Source organism: Cygnus olor, chromosome 4, assembly GCF_009769625.2.
Source record: "Cygnus olor isolate bCygOlo1 chromosome 4, bCygOlo1.pri.v2, whole genome shotgun sequence".
Classification (NCBI taxonomy): Eukaryota; Metazoa; Chordata; class Aves; order Anseriformes; family Anatidae; genus Cygnus; species Cygnus olor.
The window spans coordinates 67,824,700-67,838,512 of record NC_049172.1 but is presented as its reverse complement, the minus strand read 5'-3'; the positions used below and the strand labels follow the sequence as shown (position 1 = coordinate 67,838,512).

The window sequence follows — 13,813 nt, the reverse complement described above, 5'->3', positions numbered from 1 at the left end:
GTAAATTTGGCAATTAATTAAAAAGAAGCACTCTGTATGCGTAAAACAGATGCAGTTTGTGTAGCAGCTGTATATACTGTTATGATAACCCCATCTGTAACATAAGAAAGTAGCAGAGCTTACCTCTCCAGTTTAAAACTACAATTTCTAGAGATAATACTAAAAATGATATAATTTGTGATTTCCATGCACAGAAGGTTCAGCTTCACTGGAAGATATTACAGATACACAACATCTAGCTTTAACAATAAGGTTACATGTGGTTAAATTGAATTGATGTAGAGCAGAGATCTTCTTCAAGGAAGAACTAGGAGAACAAATTTGAAGGTATTTATTGAAGAGAAGCAGATTTGTCATTTTTCTAGGAAACAACATCAATTGTCATTTTGAAAAAAAAGATATCGATCTAAATACTCTCAAAGATAACTAGTTTAGGTATTATGAATACAATAGAAATCCAATGTGCTTCCAGTTATTATAAAAGCCTAAATCATAGAGGATCTTTCCAGTACTAGGCTGATTCTGTGACATTTCCCAGTAAAAAAAGGATTATGATTATCTGCTTGAGACTCAGCCTTAGGTTTGTATATGTGTTGTATGTAGCCAAAGGCAATTTGAAGGAGCTGTTTCGTTAACGTACAAATAGACAAGGAGGATATGGCAATGTCTAGAAAACAATTGATGCATGAAACAGATTGGAGAAAATTCAACTTGACCTTTCAACGGTCTCTTCTGTTGGATTTTCTTTGGTTGTTTAAATTGAGTTTTCTAACTTTGGGAAATACAAACTGAACAGTACATTGAGATTTGATTTGATCTAAATTAACAGAAGAATAGGAGAACTTAAATGAAACTTAAGAATCTTTAAACTTTAAAAATATTGTTAGTGTTACAAAAAATTTAGAGGTGGAGGGAAGTTATGGTAGGTTTTGACTCAAAGGTGTCAGCATTATCAACTGTGATCACTCTATTTTCCAAGTACACCTTTGACATTTTACAGCAAAAAAATCTGTTTTGTGCATCATAGTCACTTAGACGTTACTTCTTTGGGAAATTATAAATTTGTAACTAAGAAAGAATGTTTATGTTCAGTGTTTACAGATAAACAAAAAGGTGCATCAGTAAAACAGAGTGTAACTGTGACTACTTCAAGAAATCAAGTATCTACTACTGTAAGTCTTCTGCAATGATTTTTGTCCCTTAGTTCATCTTTTGTTTTCTTCTGGAATTGTATACGTAAAGCTGCATTCAGCCATAATTTTGAATCAGCCAAATTATGTAACTAGATTGATTATAGCTGTAATTCATTCAGTATTTTTCCACTGTCAACAGCATATATGTGTGAGAACTTGTCTTTGTGAGGCTCTGTCAATGTATGTATGTATTTATTTATTAATTTTTGCATCTAATTGGCTTGTCTATATTCAAAATTGATAAGTTATTTTGAAATTCATAGACCCTTTCTGTACTGTGAATTCCTGAGAATAAACAATATAATATTCTTTATACATTTTGGGGGAGTATTATGGCAAATGTTTTTGCAATAATCAATATTAAACTAAAACATTTGTTGTGGTGGTGTTGGAGAAACGTTTCAAAATAACTTTATTTATAACTTAGACTATATTATGTACACAATGATATAGTATAAATGTAAGTAGTACCTTAACTTTCCTTCTAATGCAGGGAGAGGGAAGAACTCTAGGAAAGTCTAATTCTATCAAAATGAAAGGCGAAAATGGAAAAAATGCTAGGGAAGTTCGACTGTCAAAAAGAGAAGACTCTATTGCAAAGATTGGGAAAAAAAAATGTCAGAAAATAAATTTGGATGAAGCAGAGGGTATGTGAACTTTATATAGTTTATGTAATAACAAATAATCTTGGAAAAATTAGAATTGTATATCTGTGTAGGAAAAGGTATCATGTATTTAATAGTGTATTGTGAAAATCAGTCATGATCCTTGTATTTTTGTTTGATTCTCTTTGAATTGTAAAGTTTTTGAAACTGAAAGTAAAATTTTAAGACTACGTAAAAGCCAGATACAATAATTTTGAAGTACCTAAAGATAAACATAGGTGTCTAATGGGATTTTCAAAAGTGAGAAGTGCCTAATTCCAAGTAAAATAAAAAGGAATTAGTTACTCAATTGCAGCTGAATATCCCGTTTGATACCCCTTGCAACTTTACAAGCCATGTAAAATTTCATCTTTCTGTCCACTTTTACATAAAATTTTGTAACTCAGTGAAAGGTGTTCTGCACAATTGTGCAGAGCTAATTTACTCAGGTAACCAACTTACTCAGGTAAGAGTTTTTGAAAATGTTTTACTAAAGCCTATAATGGTCAACGCAGTACAATCTGATGGTGAATGTGGAGATGTGATGGGCAAGAGTAAAAGCTAAGCTGTCAATCAGTAACTGCTCTGAAAAGGTGGTTACGAGTAATAGCGAGGAAAGGGGTTATTGGTCATCTTGTATATTCTGAGTCCTATTTTTACTTCCAGTTAAATCTTTAAAGTTTTGATGATAGTATCAAAAATGAACAAATAAGAGAATTTACTTTCTTGTAGAAAGTTGTCTTTGGGAGACAGAAGAATAAAAATGATGTAGAAGTTAGAAATCTTGATATACCACCACCCTATCCTAGGGCATTAATTTCCCCAGACCAAAAAAAAAAAAAAAAAAGAGAATATACCCACAGATTAAAATTTATTGCTGATATTAACTAATATGCATATCCAAAGCCTGGTTATGCACAGTTATAGAGCACATGAATGTTCGTCTATGAATAATTGTCCACTGACTGGAATGAAAAAAAATGCTGTGACTAAAACTTTTATTGCAAAATAGATGTTTGTTGATGTGTTATTACAAAATGTTAGTGCGTTTTAAATTATATTCTGTTGCTTACTATTTTGTTAAATTGTTTTCTATATTTTAATATTTTCATTTTTCTTCCTAGGGCTGAGTAAAACATTAACATAATTTGAAAACTTCAGAATTCGAGGCTTTCACATTTTATTTTGAATTTTGTGAAATTTGTCTAAGTTTGGAAAATACTTACTGAGTGTTGTAGACTGTTTTTTTAATGAAAAAAAAAACAACAAAAAAACAACCCTGTTCTATGAAGTTTGAAATTTCAGAAAAGAACGTTTTTGTATGACACATTTCAGAAATGTTGCATGTTTTATTATGCATACCGCCATTTTGCAAAACTTTGGCAATAAGAAGCATTTTGAAGCTTCCATCTTGGCTACATTCAGATTATATGGCATTTGACAAAGCATGTTTAAGAAGTCATTTTTACAAATACATTGCAAAGCCTGCCAAATATGATTAGAAGATTATAAATGAGGTCATACAAATGCAAGTGTATGACTTTATATTATGCTAGGTTAACACTGATAATAATGTTCTGTGCTTTTTTGTAATGGCTTTCGCTTCAAACAGTATTTATAAGCTGGGTTGAAACTATTGATTTTAAGTCATCTGTTGGAGATGGCGTTTCTAAGCATCTTTAATATTCTATAGTCTCAGTGCTTTTTTCTTGTAAAATTAGGACATGAAGAGACCCTATATTAAGAGTTACATATTTTTATATTTTTATGATTGCTACCAAAGAGTTTGTCTATTGTTGCAATGCTTCTTTTTTGAGGAGTGGTGTAATTCTTGGCTTATGACTGATAAGTTTCTTGTTGCCAAGTTTTGAGGCTTTCTAGAACAATGGTGATTTACTCTGGGTATTATTTATATATAGAAGCATATTAAACCATTGGACATCATTGAGGACGTGATCAGAAAATCACTTCTAATTGTGTTAAAAAACTCCATTAAAAAAACCTTCCCCATCACTCTTACTAATGGCTCTTTTGATGGCTATCGACTATCTATATGCTACTGATTCATTGCAGTTCAGAGTAAAATGGGGTTACTTAAATCGTCATCTGATCATGCCCTGTGATGATAATATACTGGATTAAAACTACACCGTGAATTGAATTTAAACTGTGATAAAATATTACTAAACTGAGAAGAAATCAATATTAACAAGGAAGTTTGCAACATTTTGAATCTATGAATTTTCAAATGGTATGGCTATTTTTGAGTTAAGATGGGTAAAAACCATCTAGAATATAAACTGTGCACCCATTGTTAGTAAGACCAGAGCCTTGCTTTGTATAAAGAATTAAAAAATCTTGTATATGTACAGATTTATTAAATGCATAAAATAGGAAATAAAAATAGAAGATGTGTTCAAGGCTCAGTGAATTGCAGCTGTTCCAAACTGCAAAACTCTTACAATAGCAATCCTGATGGTCTTAATTATAGTGATGCTAGTGAACATTGCTGCAATTGAAAAAGTTCCTAATTACCATGGGATCTTATTTCAAGGCAGCATTGAAAGAATTGAAGATCTTCATGGAAAATAAATATGCTGAAAATTTACGTTTTAATGGCATTGCACTTTCTGACAAAAACTTGTCAATTTTGGGTTTTTCCCCAATAGAATTTTTTGAACTCATATCCAAAGCTCAAAGTAACAGAGCAGATGACCAACGTGGACTGCTAAGGAAAGAAGACCTTATTCTTCCTGATTTTCTTCGTTTACCACCCACTGGTCCAGAACCGTCCTCATCTACGCCAGCAGGTCCTAAAGGCCTCAACAAGCGAGTTTCAAAAAATGATGGCAAGGATGGATGTACATCACCAAGTGGAAAACAGGAGTCCATACAAAACTATAATGAAAATTCAGTAAAGAAAATGGGTTACTCAGAAAATAAACATAAATCTGCTTTGACAGCACTCCACAGTCAGAAGACTTTCAGTGTTCCTTTTAATACTACGTTGTCTCCAATTCCACATGCACACGAAAACAGTGCAACAATATGGAAAAGGCAGTCAAGAGAGTTACAAGCTGAAGGCATACAGATGGTAGATGATGAGAATGTGGCAGACTTGACTCTTGTGGCTGAAGGAGATATTAGTAGCCCTAACAGCACTTTGCTACCACCGCCACCACCAACACCACCGTCAGACATCAGTAAACTCACAGAAGCCAACTATCCACCCCCAACTCCTTTTGCAGGTAATCAGGAAAAATCTGGATATCAAAGATCCAATTCAGGTATTTCTAGATTTTAATAGTCTTTCCTTTTATGTAAAACTACTTTTCCTTGGCACTGCTAATCAGTATTTGGCACCCATTAAAGCAAGCAAGAAAATTTTCTCTGCACCTTAAGTTTTTTTTTTAATTATTATTATTTTTTACAAAATAAAGATTTTCATTGCCTTAGTCTGTGCTAACTGTAATATTTCTGGTTGCCTTTAAAAACATGCATTTATTTGGATTTTGCATGTGGTCAAAACTGGACACATGCAGACAAACCTTTAAAATACATCCATATGCTATAATTATATCATTCTTTAGTCTGGGAGTAGAAAACAGAATATTGGCATTTTGAGTTGCATAACACCACTGCATTCCAGATTTCTGATCCATTTGTCATAATGAGATGCATGATTAGGGTATAGAAGTTTAAATGCTTTAGCAGGAACCCTAATTATGTGTTGAAAATTGCAGGACTGTTTATAATTAAGATTCAAAGTGGATAAACCTTAATTAAAACAAAACAAAACTCTAATAGATATTTGTGACTAAAAATAAAAATTTAAAAGCTTTTTAACCCATAGTTTGCTACCCAGAGAAATAGACTGCATCTATCACACTTGACCCCACAACAGCCACATGTGAATTAGCTCTTTCTATTAGATCATTTTAAAGAAAATATGTAACTTTTTTTAGGATGCGAGTTTCATGGTCTAGCAATATCACAGAGCAATATTAGCCCAAGGCTAAAGTATGACATTTCTTTATAAACACGGACTCTAATAATAATTGCTATTACCAGAAACTAGAGTTGGAAGATGATGGGTGTTGTGACATTGACATTTTACAGTCATTGTACTGTGCATTTTAATGTAAAATATAAGAAGAGGTATCTATGTGCTACATTTATTTTTGATGTTTCACAAACATATGGTGCCATAATTTGTATGATCACATTTCTTTGTGATGTGGGAATATACATTTTAATTATTTATCTTTTTACACAGAGTATTTGATACTGTTCTTTATCTGTATGGTTGACGATTTGTAAATACTTCTTTGATTGTTGGATGCTTATAAATGGCAATGCAAATTATTTCATTCTCTTGGTATTTGAGAAAGAAATCCCTTTGTTAGTAGTATTTGAGAAATGTTCTATAAGCGCTACTACTTAATTTCTGAAACTGAGTATTGAACAGACTTGTAACCAGTGCCTACAAATACAAAACCACAAAATGTACTTCAGACGTATTGATGTGTATATGCATAGATATGTGTTGGTGTCTTTCTGATAATGTGACAAGTGTACAACGTAGGTATCAATTTGCATAGCTTTCAGTGAGAACTGTTAAAAAAAAAAAAACCATTTGCACTTAAAAAAAGAAAACTTCATGAATTTACAGTATTTTAATGCATGCCATACATTTCTGTGTAACCACTGAACTGTAGCTTTCCCTTTTCCCACTTTCTACTTTTTACTTTGTAGAAATCTTTGTGTAGTTTTCACATGTATTTTGTATCTTTGTTCTCTCAGGAGTAATAAATTCTAGACCTAGTTATGCAAACTGGTTTTAAGCTTTGATTTTCTTCGTTATTGAAAAGCAGTTCCCTTAGTCCTGGGATTAAGAATTATGATTGAAATTGTCTTCTAATAAAAAACAGTTTAATTGATATGAACTAGCAATTACCATGAGACAAAGTTGGCAACCATGATATTTGTTAATAATCTAAATATCAAAGGTAAATGCTGTCTTGAGATGCCAATAGGTCACATGTTAAATCCATAGCATTTACATGTGCACCAGAAGGCAGTTAAGACAGGAGATTTCTTTTAAATGAGTCAAAACAGGAACTCCTGAAAGGAGAGTCTCTTCTGTCTGTGGGCTATTGGGCTAAACTTTATATTCATCACTTTTCTTCTTATTTTAAACTCAAGCAATTCATCCCTTGTCTTTGATAAATGAGCTGGTGATCTCAGTTCATTTGATGTGGAGTAACCAATATAACAACATCTTGATTTGGTAGGCTCTGTTTAAGAAATGAAGGGCTGGATGGGTGCTGGAGACTGATCTACTCTTTTTATTCTTAGAGATGGGTCCTATATAACAGTACTGTGAAGCCAAATTAAAAAAACAAACAAACAAAAAAAAAAACAGCAAGAAGCTTGCAGTGCTGTTACCTAGGCCTCCTTTGTGTTCTGGGCACTGAAAATGACGTTTTTTCTAAAAGTCACTGTGTTCCCACATAGCTGTGGGCCTCCATGAAATAAAATGAAGCTCTTCATGTCCTGTTGCAGTTCCCCTTTTAAAATCATTCAGCCTTTTACACACTAAATAACTAATATCCTCTATGTTGAATTATTTTAGAATTTCATTTACAGATTTGAATTTTCATGTTTTCCAACTGGTCTACTCTACTTTCTCTGGTGATTGTTTTATTTTTCTGTCATAGTCACCGATGAGAGAGCTTTAAGTACTCAAATGAAATAATTTTGCAAAATGAAATTCTTCGTTTCTCTTAATTTTGTAACAAATTCTTTTTTAGAAGTAAAAAAAATTATGTAAAATGCCTTTCTTCCTTGTTACAAACTTGATGTATACACTACCTCTCTTTTACACTGTTCTCGCAGTACACTACCGTTTTACGGGAACTGTAATCTACAAAAAAACCAACCCTGACTTTATTGAAAGTTTTCTATTTTCATGATTTCATGGAGATTGCATGGAAAGACTATTAAATGACGTTTAGCAATCACAATAAAAAATGCTGGAGACTATCTCCAGTCAATGATCAATTTTTAAACGGACTAAATCATTAATAATGGTTGCTTTTTTAAGTGCTTTAATGGTTCTCCGTTCATAATCTCCTATCAGTAGAAAGTGCGTTTTTAATTGCTTTATTAAATTGAAATCTTGGGAAAAAATGTAAAACAATGATCACGTAATTTGAAGTGGTCTATAAAGTTGGTTTCAAATTGATTGTAACAGCAAAGGGTGTGCATGCTTACACTATACTTTGAGCTTTTATCTCTTGGGTTTATATATGCTGGGAGGGCATCAGGGTGATGAAGATTGGCCATACAAAGCAGCCCCTTATGTGTAATCTTGTAGGGGGGCAATTTGCTGACCTCAGGCTGATGGAGCAAAGCCAGGTCAATTTCTAAATATTTCCCTGTAAGGGGGAACTCTTGAGGTGTTTTCATTTGAAGATCTAGAAGGCAAAATAAATGGTGAAAACCAGCAAAACGAGGTTTGCAGTGCTTAGAACTTCTGAGAATAATTTTGCAAGCACATCTTAACGTTAAGTAAGTGAAACAAATATTACTGAAGTAATATTTAGCTATAGGGTACACATTATCAAATCAGTTTGCAACACAAGAATCATTACTGATTCTAGTTGTGTTACTCAGCAAGAGAAAATTTCTTGACTTTCAAACGAGCTTACTAGTTCTGGCAAATTTCCCACTATAAAATTTGGGGCTTTCTGGATTGGAAAGTTAATTCTGAAATACTTACTTCATGCTTCTACATATAATGCTGGTGGTATCCAGCTGTGGAAGAAATAATTATTGTATGGTGTAATTGGCTTGAAGCAGTGCATTCGTTTTTGAAAGTGCTAAATTACTGATTTTATCTCTTTGGATTTATTAATTTTTAAATTGCATGGGATAATCTAGGTACTTTGTTGCCCTCCATATCTATAAGTTTTTCCCTGGTGGTTAGGCACGTTCACTATCCGTGTGAAAAATAGGTGTTGTGGGAAGGGGCAGTTTTTTAACCCTTCGGTCCCCTCAGGGGCCAGAGCCTTGCGCTGGGTTGTATATTCGGTGGTATTCCATGGGGCCAGCAATTTGTTTGCTCTGGTTGTGGACTCTCCTACTCTCTGGTTGTGGAATGCTCCTAGGTGGGCATTTTTTCTCAGCAGCAATTGGGCTTTTTCAGGAAGTATCATTTTATCTTTAAATAGGATAACTTGCAATAATCAAGACACATGGATTATAGATTTCATTCCATCAGTGTTCTTCTCTCTGTTATTAAAAAAAAAAAAAACAAAACTTTTTTTTTTTTAAATGTAGGGTGAGAAATATACTTAGGATGAAATTTTAGTCCATGGAATTATTGTCTACCAAATGAGAAAGTATTTTTTTGAGTAGATATATCGACTGGGTGGAGCAATTCAATTGAATATAGAGTTTATTCAGAAATCCCTTTTGTACGTACATAATGTCATTCGTTAAGAGAGAGAACCAGCTAGGGAAAACAAAAACATGGTGAACTCTGTTTGGAATAATACTTGGATATGTAAGATAATAATATGGGTATGTAAGAAAAGCATGAATTTAGACTATATAAACAGTTACTTAATTTGTTCTGAAGATGCTGCTTGTTTCTGAAATAGCAGCATTATCCTCAAAATAAACTTGCTTCCTTTCTTATTGGAAAGAACTCTGAGAAGCAGGATAGTTAGTGCTAGTGCTAGGATTCTTCTGTTTGAATGCTTGCACAGAAATAAAATGCTGTGTGGGCTTTCAGAGCCTGGGGCTGGCTGTTGTTCCCAACGACAAAAAATAAAATAAAATCCCAACTGCTCTTTATTATTCACAGAAAGGGTACAGGACGCTGTAGCCAAGGAACAGCGATCAGATGATAGCAGCTGTATTTCTGTGACTTTGACTTTTTGTCTACTAAACTTTTCAGCTTCAAGGGTAATGAATTCCAAGTGCAGTCAACTTTGGGATAGTTAGAGAGATTAAAAACTCGCACATATATCTTCAAGAAGGATGCAAAATAAGCTTATTTTTGTAATAAATTCTTTAATACTTTATTTAACTTACATTTTGCATAACCCCTTAATTCATGGTAGCATATTTTAGAGACAATCCAGTGATGTTTCCTATGTAAATAAGCACATAAATGAAAATATAAATAAATAAAAGAAATGGAAGGGATTCTAGTTAAAAGATGTAAAATTAGTGTAAATCATGATTACTAGCAAAGGCTGTTGTCCGGCAGTTAATTATATCCTTATTGGTTATGTGTAATTTTATAGAAGATAATTGGATTTTGGAACAATATAAAGAAGTACTCAGGGATCCAGGAATGTTAAGGCCAGAATCTGTTAATCCCCTTTTAATCAGAGCATGATTAAAAGGGAGAATTACATGTACTACATTACAGATCAATAATAAACAAAGGAGAAGGAGAGCTATGTTAAGGGTAGACAACCAGGAAGCAAGGAAGGCCTTGAGGGATAATTATTTGAAAGGCAAGCTTATTTCAGTCAAACAGCAAGACACGTTGTAGAGGGAATTAACAAATTATTTCACTGGTTGGATAAAGCATTAGAGAAGTTGCAACTTCTCTTTGGAACGAATGCACCCAGGCTAAAATCAGATCTATTCAAAAGCACGACTTACATTTGGAGAGCGAAATGAGTTTGGTAATTATTCGTTAAATCTAAGCGGTAGCCCTGCTAAACCACATTTTAGAATTTAATTGAAGAATAACATAATGGCAGATTAAATTAAAACTGACTCAAGTAGTTCAATCCACTATTTCCTACGGATAGCATTACCCTCAGCAATAATTAAACCTACTGTTAAAAAGTTCTGATGGAAAAACAAAGCGCTGGAAGATCAAACTGAGGGACAAATATCTGTAGACTAGGGCAGAGATACTTTGTCATGTCTCGCTTGGAAAGCATGCTGTGACAATTATGTCAGCTTTAAGAGAGGAGGAACAGCAATGTTAAGCACTTTGCCCAGTTATTGAGGGCATGTAGGTCAGTCTGGATTGAAATTCAGAGCTTTTCTTTTTATTTCTTCTAGCACTGCCCCTGGCTTTTAAGCGATGTTGTCTGCAGTTCCTACCGCTGCTGCCATAGTGATGTAAGAGGCCACTGCCCCCAGCAGCACTGGGTGCTTTGTGTCCTTTCTTAATTAGGCACAACCCTCGTGAACACGTAATTACTGCACGTGAGCAGCAGCAGTCCTACCAGCTCTCTCTTCTTTGTCATATTCAGATTCTGGCTTTCCAAATAATGTCTCGTGCTTTGGTCTTGAGAGTTCTTTTGAGATGAGAGCAAGAGAAGAATTTCTGTCCGTCCCAGGTTTCTAAACTTGATGCTGCAGAAGTGTTCCAGAACTGCCCAGGACACAAGTAAATATGCTGGTAATGCAGATGATTGCCCCTTTGTAGGGTAATCCATTTCCTAGCTCGATGCCATCATAGTTTGGGAGTGAGATTTCAAGGCACCAGGCTTATGATGCAGTTGGTGTTTTATCACGCAAGTGAAATATTAAGTCAAATTTCCTTTGGAAAGATTAAGTGTAAACTGTAGTTAGGAACATTTCGTTAAATACTCTTTTTCATCAGGGTTATGCCAGTTTAGAGGTGAAAGAAAGGAAATTTTTGAAGGGAATTTAACCTGCAGAATTCTAAATCTTAAACGTAAAGTATCCTTTTCCTTTCTGAAGCATGAATCACTTAAGAAACTAACAGTACATGACCAAGTGTGCAAGTCATTGATCAACCTCTTAAACAAATCCATGTCTGGGAAGCCTAACATCTTGGAGTGCCATTTCACAACAGTCTCCCACATTAAAGAACACACCTGAGTCTATGAATTCGGATTGGTCATTTGAAAATGACTGATTACATTTGGTGGTGGTAAATAACCAGTTCCAATAATTGTTCCTGAAAACTTTGGTGATTCTTTTCGTGAGAATTAGAATATAAATATTATGTAAGACTTCAAACAGATTCTTATCTGTTGTAAGTCATCATAAAATCATTAAACTGGAGCTCATTATATTTAACTGAAAATCTGATCCTCTCTCTGTTAGAAGTTGAATGCCTGGGATCAATGGTATAGAAATCAGCAGAGTTATAGGATAATAAGATTTCAGTAAAGCCAGGAGGCTAAATGGAGTGATGGATCTACACAAAAGAGATGTCTATTCGGAAGTGGTGGGAAAATTATGGTATAGTATTTAACATTCCATCCTATGTGAAATTCACTAAGTATGGACTTTCAAATACACAGAGCTCACCTCTTACAATGAAACTTAACATTTATTTATTTATTTGTTATTATTTATTTTTTCCTAAGATAAATATAGTGTGAGTGGAACTAGATTCAATATTGGTCATTTAAAAATGAAGGTGCTGAATTTTACACCTGGTCTAAATTATACTTAAAGAAATGACTCACACCTATAAAATTTAGCACACTGAATGTACAAGGACCTAATAATTATTGCATAGAAACATTATCAGCATTTGCATTGCATCCATTGGAAGATGTGGGTGGACCTATAAATCCCGAGCATCTCCGTTGCAGTTATGGCTGTTTGATCCTATCTACATGTGACAGTTAATGCTGTTCCTGAAATTTCTGGTCTTCTGAACTCGTCTTTGCCTGGAATTTGACCAAACACTCTGGTGGTCTTAAACTGCTTGGAAGACAATGTCCTCCAATATCTTGCTTATATCTTACCTAGATCTTGAAGAATATTTTATACAGAAGAGCAAAAATTCCCTTTGTCTATTAAGACAGAGGAAGATTTTCCATAATCATAATGTTAAAATCAGAGAGCTTGAGAAAATACACAAAATCTAAGTGTCAGGAAAAGAGTAATATTTGTAAAGGAAATCAGGAGACCAGCCCAAATGCTGCCCAATCATTGATCCTTTGAAAACTGCAGAAAAATGTACATACAGCCTTCTAAGCACTCATTTAGCTGTGGATCTGTGAAATAGCAGATCTCCAGCTTAAGCTTAAAGACTGAAGAAGACAAGCACATTGTCCAATCTGCAGACCAGCTGGAACATATTAACAGGATCAGATGCATGAGACAATTCCCTTACAGCTGCATGGAGTGCTTAGCGAGGGAGCCGAAGATTACCCATAGACGGGATTGTGCTACTCCAGTCTCTGGAGAGCAGTCTGTGCAAGCACTGCTGTAAGAACTGGCTTCCTTTCCCTTCTGAAGTTACGTAGGGTGCTTGAGAAATGATATTCAGGAAAATAAAATATCATTTCTGATGTGCTTTGCGCAAGGGAAAGCAACCTGCAGTGAGAACCATGGAAGTTTTCGTCACTTCAGTGCAAGAATAAAAAGTGAAGGAAAATTTTATCTGTGCAAACCCTCTGCTCAGCACAGATATTACCCTGCGTAGCTGAGTTTTCTCAGGTATTTGCTACTCTAAACAAGACTGTGAGGAGACCAGCACAGAAGTGTTGCAAGCATCATTTGAGCCTTGTTACAAAGCTCCACCAAGTACATGCAGATCTTGAGTCTGTTTTGAAACTTGAGGGATACATTTTAACACATGCTGCTTTGGGGAATCTCTATTATTTGTGCTGAAATAGCCTTACTTCCTTTGTAAATCTTTTGTTTTGAAACATGTGGAAAAAATCACATTAAAATCCTTTTTCAGTGTAGCACTACTCCTGAAATCACCTTCCAGTTCGGCATAGATGAGCCAAGATCTTTTCTACCCTGCCAGGAAAAGAGCGATCACCTTCACAATATTATCCCTTAGCAATTCCTTGTTCTTTTGAACCGGTATTTCAGATAAGGCCTTCTGCATTCCTGTCCTGCCTCTAGTAGTAATTTGTTAGATTCTTCAGAGGGATTGCTCCTGATAAGGCCATTAATAGAAAAAACTGCCCATAATATGGGTTTATTCCTCTTCAGATGGGC

The 13,813-nt window shown here is 34.4% G+C and overlaps 1 protein-coding gene across 1 annotated transcript in view; it reads left to right on the top strand.

Annotated features, from left to right (window-relative positions):
• RGS12 (regulator of G protein signaling 12) overlaps positions 1-13,813 on the top strand; it is an 85,436-nt gene that overhangs the window by 68,286 nt on the left and 3,337 nt on the right. Inside the window, 3 exon segments of the mRNA XM_040555846.1 lie at positions 1,093-1,172; positions 1,687-1,840; positions 4,507-5,124. Of these exon segments, the coding sequence (XP_040411780.1) occupies positions 1,093-1,172; positions 1,687-1,840; positions 4,507-5,124 (852 nt within the window).